At 40.3% G+C, this 20,990-nt stretch overlaps 1 protein-coding gene across 1 annotated transcript; it reads left to right on the top strand.

The window, feature by feature from the left end:
* Positions 1-1,134: 1,134 nt before the first annotated feature.
* Positions 1,135-17,339, top strand: si:ch211-51c14.1 (protein kinase C and casein kinase substrate in neurons protein 3). The gene is made up of 10 exons (XM_059348043.1): positions 1,135-1,344; positions 4,297-4,364; positions 11,150-11,306; positions 11,478-11,713; positions 12,174-12,329; positions 12,765-12,940; positions 14,551-14,671; positions 14,769-14,839; positions 14,953-15,032; positions 15,436-17,339. Exons 2-10 carry the CDS (start codon positions 4,305-4,307, stop codon positions 15,543-15,545), a joined length of 1,167 nt encoding a protein of 388 aa, XP_059204026.1. The 5' UTR covers positions 1,135-1,344; positions 4,297-4,304; the 3' UTR covers positions 15,546-17,339.
* Positions 17,340-20,990: the final 3,651 nt, after the last annotated feature.

Raw genomic sequence — 20,990 nt, 5'->3', positions numbered from 1 at the left:
TTTGTGTCATGTAAAGAGCTATTTAACAAAGTAAACGTGTCTATTTTACTAAAACAGTTTTAGATTTATTTCTGAATCTTAATTTGAGAAACCGACCAGAAAAAGAAGAAAAAGCTGCTCTGGAGTTAGAATCACTATGCTATTCCTTTGACTTTCCTTCAGGGATTCACACTGCAGAGTAATGAACTCTACTCCATGATGAATCTATAAAGATTACTATACAGGGACCTTACTCCACTTGCTGACATGTTCTGCCTCTTATGGCTGTTATCATTTTAATCACAGGATCCCACAGTTTTGTCATGATATCTGTCTACTATCCTTCCACATTTGATTATAGGATTACTCACGTTCCCTAAGAGCAGATCGTAGCTGGGCGTAAACTTTTCAACGTACAACAGCTGTTTCATCATGTGCATGGCGTGTTCTGGCATGGCAAAGTTCAGCATAGCATGAAGCAAAGAGCAAAATATGTGTGTGTTAACAATTCTTCTGCAGGGGTCTGTGACTTCAAAGAATTTCTGCACACACAAACACACACACACAAATACACACACCGGATGTGTCCTCCAGCTGTGGAGGCAGGCCTACCAAAGTATCCCGAGGGAGTGTTGAGGGGAGGAAAGAGGGGGTATAAAGACAAGCACAAGGGGATGGAGTTTTCCTTATCTGGTCATGCTGCTTTGCGCTTCTTTGCAGAATAGTAAAACATAAGTTAATAGGCCAATTGACGCTCACACACACACTTACACAGAGTCTGGCTGGGTGACTCAGCTTTTGTGTGACTCACCTAGACATGCACACACACATAAACAAACACCAAAAACCCACAATATAGCATACTTCATTAGGACTACTCTGAGGGAGGTGAAGCGAGTGAATGAAAGAAGAGAGAAGAGAAAGACGAAATCCAACAAGTGGTGAAGAACAAAGAACAAGAGAATAAGTTTCCTGCAGCTGTTTTGGAGAGAGGGGAGGAAAGAGAGAGAGAGAGAGAGAGAGAGAGAGAGAGAGAGAGAGAGAATGAGAGAGGGGCAAAGAGGGAGAGACTCAGAGGGAGGGAGGGTGTAAGGGAGGAGAAGGAGGGAAAAAAAAAAAAGAAGCCAACTCATCTGACACAAACAGTGGGCCAAAGAAAGGGGAAGAGCAGGAGCAGCACTGTCCAGAACGGGTGGAAAATCAAAGTTATAGAAGGCGAGGAGAAGTGTAAAGAAGACAGGACGGGGACAGAAAAGGAGCCTGAGAGTCTGCACAAAGAGTGAACTGGAACGAAAAAGTTTGAGGCTGTGAAACAAAAGAAGAAAAAGGGGGTTGAAGCAGAGAGGGCCCCACACTTTCAGAGAGGTAAGAGCGGCTTCCACGGCTGTATGGCTGCATTTCTGAGAGATCTGATAGAGTGATTGAGCTCCTATTTCTGCTCCATGGGTTCATTTGTTACTATATATTTTCTCTGTGCAATGTGTGTGTGTGTGTGTGTGTGTGTGTGTGTGTGGTGAGTTATGTGTGACAGATGAAACGGGGACAGGGGGAGGAGTGAGTGTGTGTGCCAGAGAGGGTGCAGGATACAGGGGTGAAAGAGTTGGTTGGTTGGTTGGTTGGTTGGTTGGTTGTGAGCTCCAGATGGGATCTTATAACTCAAATGACCTTCAGTTCTAGTTAATTTCTGACTTGTGAAGTTAGTTTTAGATCCTGGGAGGACTGGGTTAATGCAAGTCACTGGATCACTGCAGGACTTTTAAAAAGTGGGGGAACAAATTTCCTGTCCGACCTGCCAAGAGACTATAAAAAGTCTGGAGGACCCATGGTGGAATTAGATCTGTGCTGGTAGGTGGTAAGTTATACAGTATACTCTGTGAAGTATGAATAATATAAGTTCATAATAGATATGGTAAGACTTGCTTTAAAGTTCAGTGAAAGCCAACAAGTTAGGAATATGAAAATATGCCTCTTAAATATCTGAGAGACAATTTAAACTTCCAGTTAGGCTTTTGTGACTTCAATTTGCTTCATTTTCTCTGTAATTTTTTAAAGATTCAGACTGAAATGATTTACATATTAAGGTTACAGCTAAATCTGTGCCCTTCCCAGCTCCTTTAGAGAGTGTTTAAATTGATTATAGAGTCTATGAAATGATATTTAAAAGGCCCATGTGCCATCAAATTGATTCCAGAAGATGTGGAGTTGCACAGCATGCTTTTTTAAGTGGCATGCAAGTAGATCACAGCTAAGCTAGAAGATAAGAGGTTGGAGTATACGCTCCTTGTGTACTCACGGGGTAAATGTTATATACAGTTGGGGTTTGCTTGTGTCATGAGGTTGGAAACTTGCAGGAATGCAACACATTATTTGATATGAGGCAGCAGAGCTCCCCCACCCCCACGTCCCACATGACACTGTCATAGCCAGAGGAGAGCCACTGAGGAGACAGGAAGTCCAGGTCAGAGGTTAAAAGGGAGGCGATTCATTATTTTTCTGATCTCCTGCACATCTCGGGGTTGTGTAATCTACGAGACCTTGGCGGCGGAGACACGACAGAAGCAAGCATTGGAGGATTCAGGCGGGGAGAGGCATGACATTCTGCTCTGAGTGGAGCATGTGATGCCCCGTGAACAGCAGGATGTGGAGGAAAATCATTGGATCTAATTGTGCGCCTCACAGAGCCGTGGGGAGAGATGGCTGCAGGGAGGGAACACGAAGGCTGCGTCTGGGTGGAGTTCAGCAACGGGTGCACCGAGTGTTTGAAACACCAGAAGGCAGAACTGCTGTGTGCTTAAATATTTAACTGGAAAAAGTTTCTATTTTTGAAGTGGAACCAGATGAGCATAAAGTGACACTCAAAGATCTGAAACTCTTCGCTTCATTATGAGTCAGACAGAACTTTTTATGGATAACAAGAAACAAAAGAGCAGATCAGGACACCAGCATGAGCAGAGAGAGAGAGGGAATGATAGTATGTGCTGACCTTAGACCCTGTTTATTTTAGGACAGCTCATGTTTCAAAGCTGGGAATTGCTCATGGATGTTGTCACGGCATGTGAGACGCTGCCTCGATTTACTGTACACCCCCTGGGTCAAATTTACTGTACACATCAACTTCCAACAGCAACTACAACTCTTTAACGGGGTTACAGAGCTTCATTCAGTCTGTGACACGCTACACCTGCTGACATTTATCTGACCAGATATTAAAGGAGACGTGTTCAAATACCAACACTTTGGGTTGGTGTAATGAAACTTTCTTTCTCCAGAGTTGAATACTGCACCTTTAATGCTCTCATATCATCCACCCTCATATAGATATACTGTACATTATCTGTACAATCTGAGCCGAACATTCATAGCTCATAGCCATATTGTATGCACTTTCTGCCAATCATAATGAGCCCCGCATTCATGTGTTGTCGAAATTATCAGAAAAACAACTTCCAAATTCACATGAACAACCCTTAAAGTTGGAACAACTTTGGAATGTATATGACTTCACAAGTTGATGCCTTATTATGCAAAAACATGGCGGACAAAAATTAATGTTGAGTTGACTGTAAGAAACGTCAGTAATTCACATTGCATAGAAATGTTTTGCTTCCATGTCCTTTTTAATTTGAGATTAGATTATACATTTTAGTTGCTGTCCATTAAAAGTGACCTGGATTAGTTAGAAGTTATTTATCAGCATTAAACTCCATAACAAGTCAGGTAAAGCAATATTTATTGATTTTAGGGAGGTTTAATGTGTTCTTGAGCTTTAAGTTATAATGTAGGAACAACATGGATGCTACAAAGATGTTTTTGTTGCTGGAATAACTCCCACCTCTAGAAAAGAAACCATCTGAAGAGCAAGTAAATGCATCACAAATATCCAGTTTAAAGGCAATTCAAATGAAGACATTATCAATGTATGAGTTTGTGAGTTCATCTGATAGCGGTGCGGGGCATTTCTCACAGAAAACAGACGAGAGGGTTTACTAATGGATATGTGGTTTGTCACAGACTCTTCTATGGAAAGTTTTTTTTGTGGTTTTGAACTGAATGATAAAAGGTGCGGAGATAATCATGTTATAGTTAATATGAGTCATGCACAGGCTGGGATCCCTTCTGCTGAAGTGAAATGGTCAAAGATTATCCCTCAAGTAAAGCTCTTAGTAGAATATAAATTATAAAGATAAAATGTTTCTGACTCAGATAACATTTCATTGTTCATGCTGAAGCTACAAAGCTTCACGACCTGCACGTACAGGCCGATTACAGAAAGCTGAGTGTGCAGATTAAACTAACCGCCTTTTTTTACTCTCTCAGAGAACAGGATGTCAACGCCACCGTCAGAAAGCAGCTCTGAGGATGCCAGCCAGCGCAGCTTCTGGATGGTAAGACTGTGTGTGTGTTTCTGTCTGTGTGTGTTTGTCTGCTGAGAGAGGGAAAGAGATAGAGATAGCTTTCCCCCCACTCTCTCAAGTCTCAGTGACCTTCCTGTCAAAACAGACCAAACAGTTTTGTTGTTCAGGCTACATATCAGTCTGAACAAGGCTGTGCTTTCATTTTTAAACGTGAATAGTAACCATTGTACAGTCTGAACTGCCTTGCTTGGGTTAACTGAAGGTTTCGGTGATATCGCTCAGCTCGTTAGGTATTAGATTGTCTGTGTTTGCTCGTCAGAGTAGACGGTATAGTGCAGGGGTCACGTGTGTCTCTGGGGATCCAGGACACGCTTTTTCCATTTTCATTGCTCTCTGCAACATGATTGTTCTGCTACTGTATGTTTGTTGTGACTTCTGCTAGATAAGGAAAATCTCCTATTCAGGGATCTTTTACCTTTTGTCCAAAGTGACTTGTTTGATAGTGACTTCCTGAAAGAATTGATTAGTGAGCTTTAGGGCGCTTTCAACACCCAAAGGTTAGTGTGTTTCATTCAAACTCTGGTGCAGTTAAAAGGTAAATGGACTGCACTTATATAGCTGCGCTATATAACTGCGCTCATTCACCTGTTCACACACACATTCATAATGGTGGCCGAGGCTACCCTACATTTATTATCTTGTCCAAGGATACTTCGACATATAGGCTGCCTTGGTCAGAGATCGATCCACCGGCCTTCCGATCGGTATGCATCCGATCTACCAACGGAGCCACAGCCGCCCCATCCTTGTTACGGTTCCTTTGGTTGCTTGTGAACACTAAAATCGTACTCTGGTGTGGACCAGAGGGGGTCTCAGTCCATTTCCAAACGAATGGTTCGATTGCACTGTGAACACAATCTGACCCAATTACAGGATATGAACCTAAACGCAGTTGATTGTGGGTGACCTGCACATATGTACACAGAGCGTCAGATGCAACAGGACTGGGAGAGGACTGACTTTTGATTGAAATCTTGGCCAAAGAACAGAAACCAGAGATGCTGAATAAAGTCCACAGAAACAATGAAGTTTATAAAATATTTTGATATCAACCGGAGGAGAAAGGATGCATGCACATGATAGATCAGTGCAGAGTTGAGGTAATATTTTTATGGAGCGTTCGGCTCCATGTTGCTTTGTTTATTTCCGTGTTTACATTTTCGACCGCCAACTTTCCAACCAATAAGAAATAAAACTGAGTATATTTCTAGCCCTTCACTTTGTACCCACCCCTCTGCAAATCTTTAGTTCGCTTACATTTACTGTGAAACAAATCAGACTAAATACAAAACATCTATCAATTTCACTCTGATTCGGACTAACCAAAGTGCCTTTAGAGATGCTGGTCTTTCAGATAGAGCGAGGCGAGCAGTGCTGCTTGTTTAGTCCGTGCTAAGCAAAGCTAGCCAGCTGCAGCTTCATATATTAATTGCACAGAAATAAGAGTGGCATGTTAAAAATATTCTGTTAAACAAGATCTCAATCATAATGCTGCATAAAGTACTGCATCTTAAAGTAACACACGTGGTGAATGTTACTTTTCTTCCAGTGCTTTGTTCTGCAATTGAGTTTTTCCACAATATTCAGTACATTCAGATAGACCGTATGAAAAAAAGAATGTGTTTTTTTAACCTTAAATCATGCACATATGCTGAACCCCAAGTCTGAAGCTGAAAATGAGCATAAAATGTCCCCTTTGACACAACAGATGATTGCTTTGAATTACAGCTCTAATCTAGGCGGAATAAATGGATATCAAACACATAAGTGACATAGCATTTAAATTGGGCACACATCTATCTTTTAATCAATAAACAAATCAATTCCACAGTGTTACACCCAGTGAAGCCATCCATCTCCAGCATACTGGACCATTTCACTGAGAAAAACATCACAGAATATACCGTGTTTTATCGCATTAATTTGAGAAATGTCTGATTTTGTTTTGCAAAATCTTCTCCTCTCCAACTCAGCAGCAGTAGACTTATCAAACTATTTAACTTCTCCTTGTTGAGAACTGTTCTGCACTAATAGCTCTGTGTCGCCACCATGTTTTAAATCTCACACACACTTCCAACATCCAAGGTGCCCGACTATCTCATTTTGAGTGCTCTGCCGCTTTAATGTTGGCTTTGTCTCCCGTTGGCCTGGATGGGCTGCCCCACTTTCATCTCTCCCCTCCTGTAATTTTGGCAGCCTCCTGTTGTGTTGGATGTGTTTCCAGGCCACTTCTCGTCTGTGTCATCCCGCCGCCATGCTCAGGGGCTGTCTGTCATTATACTGCAAACTTAAGCTCTTTTGTTTCTGCAAAGTCACCACCACTTTAAGAGATTTGCAATTAGGATGCATTCTGTAGGCTAAACAAATGTCCTATTCATAATAATGGACAGGCTACATGCATGCTGCTGTGACGTTTTGTGCTTGCTCCTGATTCCCATATTACACAGTAACTGTCCTCTTTACTCACTGGTCATTAAACCATGTGATCACTGACATGGCTCGGCTCTCTAAACACTTCCTCCTTACTGTTTACAGTATAAATGAAAAGACGATGATTTCAGAGAAACATTTCTGTCAGGCGTTCTTTTAATCCGTAGTTTAATGTCGTGAAGCGTCTCATCAAATGGATGTTCTGTTTCGTGAATTGATCTATAGTTGGTTTAAAAGCACATACATATAAAATGTGGCATAAATATAGTTTCCTTCTATTTCTACTTAGTAAAGATAAAGTATGAGTTGTAGCAGCAGTACTACTGTTACTTCTGCTATAACTATCAGTGGTGCCATTGTTTCTACAACTGCTATAACTATTTTGGTATTTTTTACTGCAACCATTAGCAGTGTGATAACTGCTTTAATACTTCTGCAGCTTTTCTCTCCGTGCACTGACACGATTTATAGTCTGGATCGGTTATATATACGTGAAATGTGATTTTTCAATGGAGGACCGCGGCCATTTTCCTTGATGCTGCGTTTTGTTGCTTGGACAGATTCTCAAGTAGCGGATTTGCATCTGCCTCAGAGATTGGCCAACTGGGTCTCTGCAGCGTTGCCGTTGGCCCCAAACTGGATTCCTCAGCTGTTTCTGTTTAATTCTCAGACGAGTGAGGAGAGTCAGTGCAAACCACAACAGAGGCAGAAAGAAAGAAAGTATAAGGAATAAGGCGAGAGAGAAACAGGAGGCCGCTGATGAGAAGCACTTCAATTGATTCTGATTAGAGCAAAAGGAAACTAGTGTTTCATTAAAAACACATTGAGTGCTGAGCTGGAAAGAAATCACTTTTACTGTCTGGGTGCATGTTTCGTACATGTTGTATTCTAATCTCTAACCACGTTGAGTGATGTGTTCCCACAATGTAAGGACCTCCCAAAATTTACTGTTTTATTTTACAGGGGTTTCTTGTTTATTCAACTTTAAGTGCAAATGCCATACAAGGGTAGTTTACTTTTATTAAAAATATTATCGATTTTTTCTACAGTATTATTCTATTACTTATTGGTCTTGAATGTTCAATTACAGTGAATTCTATATTAAATAATACAATAAAATACACATTATATTGCTGACTCTAAAATAAGGGCAACTTTCTGAGTTTTTTTTTTTTTTTACAGTAAAACAAAAAAATATATAAAAAGAAATTGTAAAAGAATGGTAAAAAGTCCGGCAGCAAAAAATGCCAAACACTTACCATCATCTTAAAGTACAAAAAAAACATCTAGTTATACTACAGATATATTTTTGACATGCAGATATTAACTGTATATAATCCATATTTTTAAAGAAATTTTCTGTAAAATAACGTATGGTTGTTTACTGTTATTTGATGGTGACATTTTTTTTTCTTACAGTGCAGGCAATTTGCAATACATGCCATACCTTAAACAAAAACAAATTTATAGTAAAGCAAAAACACAAGTCTAATTTGAAAGTGTAGGGAAAGAATGTGTAATTTAATTAAAAAACGATTCTCATGGAGATGTCCCACACTGATTAATTTAACCGTAGCTGCCTGAAGCAGAAAACATGCTCCATAATTGTCTTAGAATTGCTGCAAGCACTATCGACACATTTTGACATATAAAGACTTAACTGCTTGACCTTTTAGAAGTACCACTCAATTAGCAACTAATTAAGAACTCCATTAGGATTGAAGACCTTGAAAATTAGTTGTGAAAAAACAAAGATTTAGGTCTTTGCGCGAATACTCTGACAAATGCAGATCACTGTGGGAAGCAAAGGTCTGCAGCTGCTTGGCAAGAGGAAATAAAAAATAAAAGCATCAAGGAACTGAAAAAGGTGTGCATTGTGTGTATGAAAAGCATGAAGTTAGAGCCACTTATAAGAGACATACACCTGTTTGACAAGTGAAAATTAGCTTTGACAGAGTTCTGCTCACTTCCTTCTGACCTTTATATGTTAAGTTTAATGTAGTTACAATAAGTGCATTGCCTCAGATGATTTAACACAACATGACAACATATATGGTGTGCAGCTGTCTGAATGTGTCAGTGACGAACAGATAGAGTCTGACAGAAAGTGAAAAAGAGTGAGTGCTGAGCAGGAGCTGATGGCGGCTGCCAGGAAAATTGCAGAGAGATTTCCAAATACCACATCCACAAACAACACATTTGCTGCAGATATGTTATTACACTCAGGGCCTTGCCTCTGCTGCCCTCTTGTCTTGTCTATCCGTCTGGCTTTTTTTTTAACGAGCAGGCCTCGTCCTCGTGTCCACTGACCACACCCCACGCTGCTGCCGGCATCACAGCCGACCACAGGAAACCTAAAGGCAGTAAAGTGTCACTTGTGGCGCGTGGAGGTCGACCTTACAGACGGCTGCAGCAGTGTCACAGCTGTGAAAAGAGTTGACGGTGCAAGCTGGAGCTTATTATGCCTGACTAACTAGAGGGTGATACAGACCAACAGTGACTGTTTAATGCTGAACAGGTAGAAGTTCTTTTAGTGGAAGGAATAGTGGCAGTACAACTTTGTAGTATTACTTCTAATAAACATTTCAGATTGGAGACATTTTGACGCGTAACTAATAACGTTAATAATCTCCCAATGTACCATTTAGCTGTGTTGGCTCCAGTTCAAGGATTCTGCATGCTAGTTAGGCTGATTTAATGACAAGTTGTGACTGACAGGGACACCTAAATGATATGCAGCAATCAAAGGAAAAGCTTGACATTTTCAAGAAATACACTTATTCAGTTCCTTGCTGAGTGTTTGATGAGAAGATCAATATCACTCTCATGTCCGAGCTGTAAATGTGCAGCTGGAGCCAGCAGCCTGTCAGCTTATCTTAGCATAAGACTAAACAGTTGAGACAGAAGAGACGACAGAAACGTTCTGGCCACAGCTCAGAAATAGTATTCTTAATACATAACTTAATGTAAAACAGCTTGGAAATTTCCCCGTTGTGGGAGAACAAATATCTTATTGATGTTTTTGCACGAATTACATAAATGCAACATGTTAAATTTGGAATTTTTAAGACACTGGTTGGTGGATTATTCTGCCTTTAGACAGAGCCTATTTCCTTGTGTTTGAAGTCTTTATGCTAAGCTAAGCTAATCAGCTATTTACCATACAGTCATATGGAGAGGATATCAATATTCTCAATTAAGTGTTTTTTCCACCCCAAAATATTTTCTTAAATTATTCAATTTAACTTACTAAAAGCAGCAAACCGGTGCAGCTGTAGTAGCAGTACATATAGTAATCTACTTTAACACTTAATTTAATACTAATATTTGTATAAGTGTATATAAGTGTAAGTGTATAACAGCAGTAGTAACAGAACTAGCAACAATAACGGTAAACACCACCTGCAGACACATATTGAGACACATATACAAATGGTTTGCTTGGAACAATAATGCATTTGATGTTTTTTACTGCAAAAAAGTATAATTTCCACATTCAAATGATAGGGTATCTCTTCCTACTACCTCAATAAAAATGTCAGAATCTATGACTATATGCAGATTTTTATTCCTTTCTAAAGTTTTCCAGCTAGACACAAGATGCAGATTCTCAGTGTATGCACACTGGCATGTTCAGGTTACTACATCAGACTTTTATCAAGTTGCAAATTGCACCGGGATTGACTTGCAAACTAGTTGTGCTGTCAAACATCATGCTTGTATAAGCCCACTGCTTAAAATCTGATTTTCTGTGAGCACAGAGAAACTTTCCGCCTTCAGCAGATGAAAACAAAAACAGCCTTTTCAAACTCTTCACATCAGTATTCTGCACAGTGAAGCTCTCAAACCAAATACACGAGAAGGAAGAAGAATAAAACATTTCTGCGTGAAGTATAAGTAAAAGTAGTAGTATAAGTAACAGTAGTAGTAGCCGTAGCAGTAATAGTATAAGTAGCAGTAGTATAAGAAGGAGTAGCAGTAGTATTAATAGAAATAATAGTGGTGAGAGTAAAAGAGTGATGCTGGCACGAAGCATTTCTGTTCAGTTTAAGTTTCTAAATTAGTTTGTCTAAATCAAATTGTCTTCTTGCTGCTTCCACTCTGCCAGGAATAAACTGTGAGCAGATGTACACTTTTCTATTCAATGGCATTCAACACTCGACACTCCATTTAAAACTGGCAAAAATATCGCCCACTTTTGCAATTTTCAATCCAAAAGATGATTATGTTATTGGGTATTAATATCTGGGTTTAAAGTGCATTAACCTCCCCACTGTTTATTCAGTGTGAACACTAGATCTTCCTCTCTCGTTGTGTCCTGGCAGCCTGGGAACTATCAGCCCACTGTGAAGCGAACAGAAGATGCCTTCCAGGCCTGTAATGACATAGTGGCGTGTTTCCAAGAGAGAGCTCGCGTAGAGAGGCAGTACGCCCAGCAGCTCAGTGAGTGGAGCAACAAGTGGAAGCCAGTGGTGGACTCAAGTAAGTACTGCAACTGCACCACAGTTACACAAACTGTAACCATAAAATCTTCTTTAAGAGGTGGCAATGTGTAGATTTGATTTGATGTTTTATGTAAACAGTGGCTGGTTATCAGAATTAGTTCTAAAGCACAAAGAAAATTGGAGTAATCTGTCCATCCTCCTCCTGCAGGTCCTCTTTATGGGTCTCTTCTGAAGGCTTGGCAGTGTTTTCTGTCCTCTGCCGACCGGCTGGCCTCCTTACACGCCTCCATCTGTCGCTCCTTGGTGTCGGAGGACGGAGACCGGGTCAGGACCTGGCAGAAAGACTCCTTCCACAAGAAGTTATTCGGAGGGTTTAAGGAGTCCCACGACATCGAGACGGGATTTGCACGTGCTCAGAAGCCGTGGGCCAAACGACTTAAAAAGGTCTAATTCATTAATCATTCAGATTCAAAAGCAAGGTTCAGTGTTACTGAGCACTGAAATAACAATAATACCAACCACAGTTACACAATCTGTACTTTTCTGTGATGTGAGAGCAGCTCAGGAGAATAGGAGATCCATCAAAAGCACTTTAAGGAATCAATACTTCATACATAGTAAAAGTAACTGCAACATCACAAATGGATAGTCATTAAGTAAATGGCCTCAATTCAAAGTCTATATTTAGACCACCAAGACCTAATGCACCACTTCTTTATTCTGGGTATCAGTAAGATGCTTTTCAAAACCAGGTGCAGCTCAGCTTTCACAATTATCTTCACAGGTTAAATTGCTTTTGAATAGATGGGATTGTTGTTGGTGTCATAAAAAGTATATGTATACGCTTTTCTTTGTGAGCACTTTGTCCTGACTGTAGATAATGTGTATCTTGGTTCATCCACAGCTGGATAAAGCCAGAAGGGCATACCACAAAGTGAGCCGTAAGGAGCAGGCAGCCAGGGAGCGAGAGATCCACGCTCAGGGAAACCCAGACGTCGCCATCGACAAACAGAAGAAGATCCAGGAGGAGAGAGAGCTGGTTCAGCAGGAGGCCGAGAAGGTAAACAACACATTTCGTCTTATTCTCTTCTGTTCCGTCAGCTAGACTGCTGACTTTTTTCTGTAATGATTAAAGGCACTCTGTGGAGTTTTTGACCACTTGTAGTTGTTGGATCTTGTGCACACGCGTATACATAATTGTGACGATTCAACACACCTTGCTGCCACCTGTTTCAGGCTTTTTCACAGATCGACAGTCAGAGGAGCCAAGAAATCTAGCAAAGCCAAAAGCAGGGAAGATAAATGCTGCTGGCTAACATAACTGGATGAATTCAGATTTCATGCGAATTTCCAAGGAAGAAGATTTTTGTTTTTTTTAGTTTTAGATCTTTTTAGATTAGAGTGTGGGTACGGGTAAGGATAGGGTAATATAACTTTGTGTGAGTTTAAGAAGTAACTCCATGACCCTCACTGAGCAGTGTGTGATTGTTTCCAGGTTCGTGCCCGCTATGAGAAAGTCCTTGAGGAGGTGAACCGATACGCTCCCCGCTACATGGAGGAGATGGAGTCCATCTTTGACCAATCGCAGGACGAGGAGCGCAAGAGGATCGCCTTCCTCAAACAGGCCTTTCTCTCCATCCACAAACACCTGGACATCACCAACAACGAGAGGTAAACGTGTGTGTGTTGTTGCAAGTTTCTGTCTGTGCTGATTAGATGATCAATGTGTGTGGTCAAAGAGGAAGCCAAGTATGTAGAAATCAATCATTTGACTCAATTTAGCCATAATTAACAGCTGTTCCACTACATACATAAGTGTTTCTCGGCGACTCATTTCTAGTCTAATAAAGGAAATAAAAGCAAAGACGGCAACTTAATTACTTTATGCAGTCTGCAAGGAACACAGGGGGATATGAGAGACATTATATACTCTATTAATCTGCTTAGTTTTTGGGCAACACTTCACTTAAAATGCTCTGGGTGGTAGTGCAAGTAGATTATGTACCAATTAGAAGTTTAAATAAAATTAAGGTATAGTAAAAGCACGTAGCAAACTATCAATCCTTCCATCTTGCTTCATGTTGTGTTTTCAGTGCATCTTAATCTGTGGATGATATAATAAAGCCTTCCCTGCACCATTTCTGTCTATGGCTGATATTTTAAAATAGAAAACAACAATGCTGACATTTAAAATGACAGCAGAAATATGAAGCATTTGTAAATTGTCTTGCAGCTTCTCCAGGGCTCAGATAACACCTGTATCACAATACTCAACATAAAGGGGAATAATTGCTCTCACTTGGTATTCACAGGAGTCTGACCATTCTAATTAAAACTAGTTTATGCTCTTAATATGTTAAGTATGTAGCTTTAAGTTTATGGTGGTAAATATCATGTACTTCCAGCTACAACTGTGCATAGATGCTTCATCTTTCTTCTGTTTCATGGCAGATAGCAGTCATTACTTTTGCTTTTTGCACCTACGTTTTGCGTCTTTAAGTAGCTATATTTATATAGCACATTTCATACACAACTCAATGTGCTTTACATAAAACCTAATTTAAAACATACAATTAAAAAGAAAATCTAATTTAAAAAAAACCCAAAAGGACAGGAAACAGGAAAATGTAATAACAGAAAGAAAAAAAAGGAAGATTAAAATGAAGCATAAAATAATGATTTGCTTAAGAATTGTTGAAGGAAGAGACAAATAAAATATTAAAATTTGAAAGTGTTTTAGAAAAGGAGCTCACTCATAATTGCATGAAAAGATAAACGTTTTTAACCTGGATTTAAAAACATTCACATTTGAGGCTGATTTCAGTTAATCAAAAATAAATTGTACTTTCATGTTTTATCTGGGGGCGGGCAAATGCATGTGTTGTAAATATTTAGGGGACCAAAATCTACACCGATGGCTGAAAGTATTCGGTCAGACTTGAATAGTAAGAGCTGAAAACAGACGAAAAGCAGCAGAAATGTCTAAGAGCTATAAAATCATTGCAAATGTCAGATGAAGTAAAAGTGGTTTCATTGTCATTTAAAGAGTATGAGTATATTATAGTTAGAGAGACAGTTAAAGTGTATGCACTATTAGTGTTAGTTGATATATATAAGCTTTTGAAATGTCAGTTGAAGTTTGTTGAAAGCAGTAATGGCTAATGGATGACAGGTCTGTGTTGTTTGGATCAGTATAAAGCGTTTCATGTTGGTTCACCTCCGCTAGAATATGTATTAATCTCAATTTGAGGACTCTTATTTACTCTCCATCACTTGTTTAGTGTGAGGGCCGTGTACAATGAGCTCCACAACACACTGATGGCCATTGATGAGCACGAGGACCTTCGCTGGTGGAAGAACACCTACGGGCCCGGCATGCCCACCGACTGGCCCCACTTCCAGGTATTTATTATTTAAATCGATGTGACGTTCAAGTCTTCATTCTGATTTTTAGTCTGAAGTGAATTTATTTTGTCCAAATGATTTCTTTTTTTTTTAGGAATGGACGCCTGAGAAGAAAAACAAAAAAGGGAAGAAAGAAGTAGAAAAGAAAGGAACAATAGAGAGGAGGTGAGTGTATTTATCCTAAAGAAGTTGATGTGGTTTTACTGTGATCTGATGCTGAACAGACTTTTATCTCTTCTGTCTCTTTCGTCTTTTCGTCTTTCTGTCTCTTTCTCTAGTGCGATGATCGGAGGAGTGAGAGTAAGAGCTCTGTATGATTATGTTGGCCAGGAGACAGATGAGCTGTCATTTAAAGCAGGTAAACATCACAGCATCACTTAGTAACAGTATGCAGATGTGTACGATATTATGTGAAATGCTTATTTGGTGTACCATCTATTTATATCTAGATTTAAGCGTTTTTGTCTATTTATTGTTATTTAATTTGATTTAATTTAACTTGTTTTCTTTTAGAGCAGAAGTGATTTGTTGAATTATTGAGTGGTTGTTCAGCAAAAAAATATATGTATTTGTATAATCATTTAATAGTTTAAGTACTCTTTTTGTGAATCCTACTCTTGAGCACTGGAAAACTATAATGGTCCTTTTTGTGCAATATTGGTATATTTTATAGATCAAATTATAATTCAAGAACAGTTTAATCATTTGAAAAATAACCTGATTACTTGCATCCCTAAGTTTTGCTCTTTTTGTCCCTGCAGGTGAGGAGTTTTTGAAGATCGAGGATGAGGATGATCAGGGCTGGTGTCGGGGGATGAAGGACGGGGGGAGCGAGGGGCTCTACCCAGCCAACTATGTGGAGGTGGTGTAGTTAGGGCATCGAGACTGAAAATTAAAGATCTTGTTACGTCATATGCTTCGTTGAAGTGGAAGTCACAGCCTGGTTTAAAGTCTAAATGTCAGGAACATAAAACCAATGCTGTAAAGAACACCAAGTAGCTGTTAGCCAAAGCTCTGGTCTGTGATGAGAGGATGATCTCACTTAGGAGGATATTTTTAGCATACAGAGGTTTTAAATAACTATCCAGGTTGTGTAATCTCTTGAAGGATTTTGAGAAATGTTTTAATATATACAGTATGCATAGACCACTTGTATTGAAGCCATATGATAAACGTTGCTTTAATGTAAAAAAAGTGCTCTTAATGTACACTATATAACAAGCCATTTTGTGCTGAAATTGCATTACAGGACTGCTATTTTCCTTCAGCTGTTTTTATTACTTTGCACCTCAACAAACATTGTTATTAAAATGCTCACAAAGCCTCTCAACATATGAAGAAAGTGACGCTAATGTGATTATAAATAATCCAAAGCAGCCGTACAAATGGAGTCAGCTCGATAGAAGTAGATAGCTATATGACCTGTTTTTCTCTTCTGTTTTGTGGCTTAAAAAGGAACAGTCCAACATTTTTGGGGGTATGATTGTTTGCTCTCATATACACAATGAGATGGGAATATTGATATTAGTTTCATCTCTAGGTGTCAGTTACAGGGGGGAACTGCTACACATTCCAGAAACTCCAAAGCCATTTTATTCTGCATCTTGCTCACTTAAAGTGACTATAATTAATATATTAACAGGTTATAATATCACACTTAGGTGAAATGTTTCTGTGGATGTGTCAAACTGACCCAGAGACTTGAAGCAGCATCTCAGATCTGCAAACAAAATTCAGGTGACTGTTGTATTGAGGACTCATTTTCTAGCTACTAAGATATATATCAATGCCACAGCAGATACTTATTGGCTGGCAGGAGGTGAATGTCACCGAACAACTTGTGTTGTGCATTTTAAATTACAGTATGTGTAAATAAGACAGTTTTGGACTGCTGTGTACTTCGGGGGGCTGAGGCTCAGGTGGAAGAGCGAGTTGTCCATTACTTGCACGGTTGGTGGTTCAATCACACACCGAACTTTTAAAATTGCTCCTGATAGTCCGACCAGCGCCTTGCATGGCAGCTCCACTACCATCAAACTGTGTGAATGAGAAAAAATTGTGAAGCATTCTGCCCACTAACGTAGAAAAATGCTATGTAGGTGCAGTCGTTATCCGGTTATCAGTTTTGATGGTGCGAGGGTCGATGTTTCTTCCTGTTTTCTGTCTTTATACCAAGCCAGAACCTACATTACCAAACAAATTTATCTTAATTTTGGGTCATCCAACCATTTAGATGCTTTCAGAAAACAGTGCCAGGCCTAAACATGTCTGAGACGTGAGGCTGTCTCTGCACGGAATGTTCAGAGATTAAATTGATATTTTTCTTCTTCATAAGATTCTCAGTTTGACTACAAACATTCATATTTCTTAGCATGTCAGAGTGTTCCTTTAAGTTAATACTGGGGAACAAATAGTTTTCCTGCCTATCTGTAATCATCTGTTGATATATGTGTATGTATGACGCTTATCATGGAGGGCATCTTTACCAAAGTAAGGAAACAGCTTCCAGGCACTGCTGCTTTTTCTTTAGCCTTCTTCACTATCTGTGTATGTTCTGTCGGTCTTTATTTGTTATATAAAAAAACATGCATTTGCCTCCAACAATCCTTTTTTTGCAAACTGCCTGTCTTTTGGAAATAAAATGTAAAATTGTTACACAAACAAAGTAAGCATTATTATTGAATTTAGGACGGAATATTGAATGTGTGTGTATGTGAGTGTGTGTGAGAGAGAGAGACAGAGAGATTGTTGTTGACTATGTCTGTGTTTGAGTTTGTGAATCACGATGCCATCATCCTCTGGAGTCCTAAAGTCCTGCCTGTGGATGTTATTACAAGTACAGGGCTGTCACACACACACAAACACACACACACACACACACACACACACACACACACACACACACACACACACACACACACACACAGCAGTCACTTTTAAGCCTTGTGTCCGTGTCAGGAGAACTGTGCCCAGGTCAAACGCTGCTCTTTATCTTGATGACGCCACAGCAGAGTCAGATGCAGCCTGACATCAACACATGGCCATCAGCCAAGCAAACCATCCCACACCAGTGTTTATGTTGGAGTCAGCCGATAGCGAGAAGTGCAATGATAAATCCTGGTATATTGTTACACTCTACACACACTCAGAGTTTTGCAGTAAATAAAAGCAGACAGGAGTTTGTATGACAGGAATGTCTGTTTCCACAGGAGGAATGGAAATAATGATGTCACCCTGGAAGGAATTTCCTCACCTGATGACAGATTTCTTGCTTGTAGCAGACATAGACTGATCTTTAATCACAAAGACACCCGTCCCTCTGCTGCCTAGAACATTTCTGACAAAGGACTGAAAAACCTTCAAAAGACGGAGAATACAGAGTATACTGAAAACAGGTTTTATCTGGTATATCTAGTAAAAAAAAACCCAGCTCGACAATATAAAAATACTTCATAACTAAGTAGGGCTGTGACAAATGTCAATTATGATGTCAATGTAAAATGTCAAAACAAATGTCATGATAATTACCGTCTCCATGGAGATCGGTTTGCGGTTTGTTTGTGTGCAAGATAAGGGAATAACTACTGGCATGATTTTTTATGAAACTTGGAAGATGGGTGTGGCATAGGCCAAGGAAGAATGCATTCAATCTTAAATTGGAGTGATTTGAAATCACAGGCCAGATGCAGAAATTGTATTACACCTTTGTTGACATCATGAAAATGAGCATGGCCTTGGTGGAGGTCTGCACTCTTCAAATGCTATTGGCTGCTGAGTGAAAGTGAAAAGAAAAGCACACTGTGTTCTCTACAGATCATCCCTGGTGCTCCAGTTTGATCTTAGCATGCCTTGACTACATTGAGTGACACTGGCACTGTAAGGAGCGACCAGGCAGCTTCACCCAGAACAATAATAAAAAAGCTAACCAATGACTAAACCCCTCATGACACCTAAAAATGCACTGCAGTAAGAGAAGTGGCACAAAGGCCACAGGCAGTGGTCGACTGGCAAGAGGGGGAAAAAGTCACTTTGTCATGAGTCATCCTTCATCTTGTTTTCAACAAGCTGAAGAGTTCATTTATGAGGAATGACAAACTGAGTCCATGACCTGAGAGCTTGTTTCCCGCAGTGGAGTGTTCTGCCAGCTTTGTTACGGTGTAGACTGTATTTTGTCTTGGCTTTGGGCCACCAAACCCTTTAAAGGAAAAGGTTATTACAAGTCAATACACTGCCAATCCTGAGTGATCACACTCATCTCCAAAGATGTGTTTCTTTGCTGGTGGGAGCTGAGCCTTTCATGATGAAATTGACCTTCATTCATACTTCGATCATATAAAAAAATGATGTAAACAACAGATAAAACGAAACAAATGATGTGAAAGTTATGAGCTCTCTCCAGACATTTTATTTGGCAGCTTCACCTGTGGGCCACTTCAGACACAACGCAGGAGCTTGTAATTGGTAGTGTAGAAATTTGATCTGCATCCAGGGCACAGTGTCTTTTTCTGTCACATTAGAGGAAGAGCTGAAGGGTAGCAAGTTGTTTTTATGCTCCAGTTGCTTTACAAGGAAACAATGAAAGGGTAAGAGCAATTCTGAAAGAAGGACTTTTGCAATTTCTTTTTGTTCTGACATGCTCTGTTAACATCCATTTTGATGTTCCATCCTCCAATCACACTTTTCAGAGAGAACTGGTCGCTTCCCACCAAACTCTACTTTGAACTCTGCTCATTTAAATTCATGAGCCCAAGCTCATTTACACTGTAGGTGCAATGTAAACACACACCCATTAACAGACGCTTGTTTGTCAGGACAATAATGAGTGGAAACGGCTCATTTGCATGCTAATAGCCTCATGATATTAAATTTGATGCCACAGAGCTTTCAAATACCAAATGCTCCACAGCGTTAGCTATGATCTCAGTGAGGTCAACATGTGGACTCCCACTCTCAGTGCAGGAGTGCTGACCATTTAAACCTAACCTTATTTATTGAGACTTCCCAGTTATACATGAAGGTATTGCTGTTTATGTTGACATTGTTCGGTCTATAATGCTAATGTCAGTGGTCATCACTCACTTAAGTCACGTTTTTTGCATCCTGGTACAGAACACAACTCGCTTGATGTTTAAATGTTCTCCAGCAGAGGGAGCTAAACAATCAGCAGCACGGCCCTCAGCAGGCCTGTCTTGAGGAGAAATATGCACGCTGGGGTGGCAGCATAATGGGAAAATGTCTTTATTCCCTCATCTCTCATGTGGTGACAGGCAGAACTTTAGGTTGCCATGGAGAGAGCTGCTGAAACGGGGCCATAATTAACAGAGCCACAGAACTTGGTTCAATGACTCATTACATTTCAAGAAGTTAATGAGGAAATCACACAGCTCCTCGAAGGCAAATGACTCTGCATGTGTATAATGTGTACATATGATAAATGTTTGAAGTCACATCATGAGGTGGATATTACTGTACACTGCTGCAGCTGGTTCTGCAGGGCTAATGATGAGCATGTGATCTGCCCCCATGCCGTCTAGTCGAGATCTGGATGTGTGTGTGTGTGTGTGTGTGTGTGTGTGTGCGCGTTAGTATGTGTGGATGTGTGTTTGAGCGTGTTGAGGGAATGACTCACCACCTTGTCGGGGAGACACAAAACATATGAGCATTTTCTCAGGTTGTCATACACACATACTGTATACTCTACAGCTCCATGCTCCAGATTTACTTTGGCACCTCTCTCTCTCCCTCAAATCCTCGCTGTGTCTTTCCCTGGCTCTCCATAAGCTCAAGCTGCCCTTGGGAGGCTCCTGTCCCAGCTAAGGGCCAGCAGTGGGCCTGCTCGGGGGTTAACAGAGTAGCTAAGAACACAGGAAAAGCTGCCCAACCACCTGTAGAGCTGCCAAGAGCACTTAAGCATAAACCATCTCGCACAATTTGTCTCAAGGATGTCTGGAAAATCCCACTTGACTCTCTTGCTTAAACAACACTAAGGCCTTCACTGGGGGATGCTCCCCCTGGAAATGCATAGGCTAGGTAGCAGTAAGAATGCCAAAAGTCAAAGGAGTGGAGCAAACATGCAGAGCAGCAATCATGCAGACTATAGACGATGCCGCAGACTGGTCAAGGCCAGGGGCGCGGCCTTCGGGCCCAATCCTGCAGAGGCCAGATTCATCTGCACGAAGCAGCAGGGTCAACCAAGGAGAGAGGTAAGTCCGCCTCTCTTGGCCTCAGAATGTATAAGCATGCTTTTCATTCTAAACTTCCCAAAAATAATGAGCAATCAAGAAAATGGTTATTCTTGCATTTCAATTAGCCTAAT

The sequence above is a fragment of the Centropristis striata genome, chromosome 13 (assembly GCF_030273125.1).
Source record: "Centropristis striata isolate RG_2023a ecotype Rhode Island chromosome 13, C.striata_1.0, whole genome shotgun sequence".
In the NCBI taxonomy this organism is placed as follows: Eukaryota; Metazoa; Chordata; class Actinopteri; order Perciformes; family Serranidae; genus Centropristis; species Centropristis striata.
The sequence above is the reverse complement of the archived record's forward strand: the minus strand, read 5'-3'. Positions and strand labels throughout refer to the sequence as shown.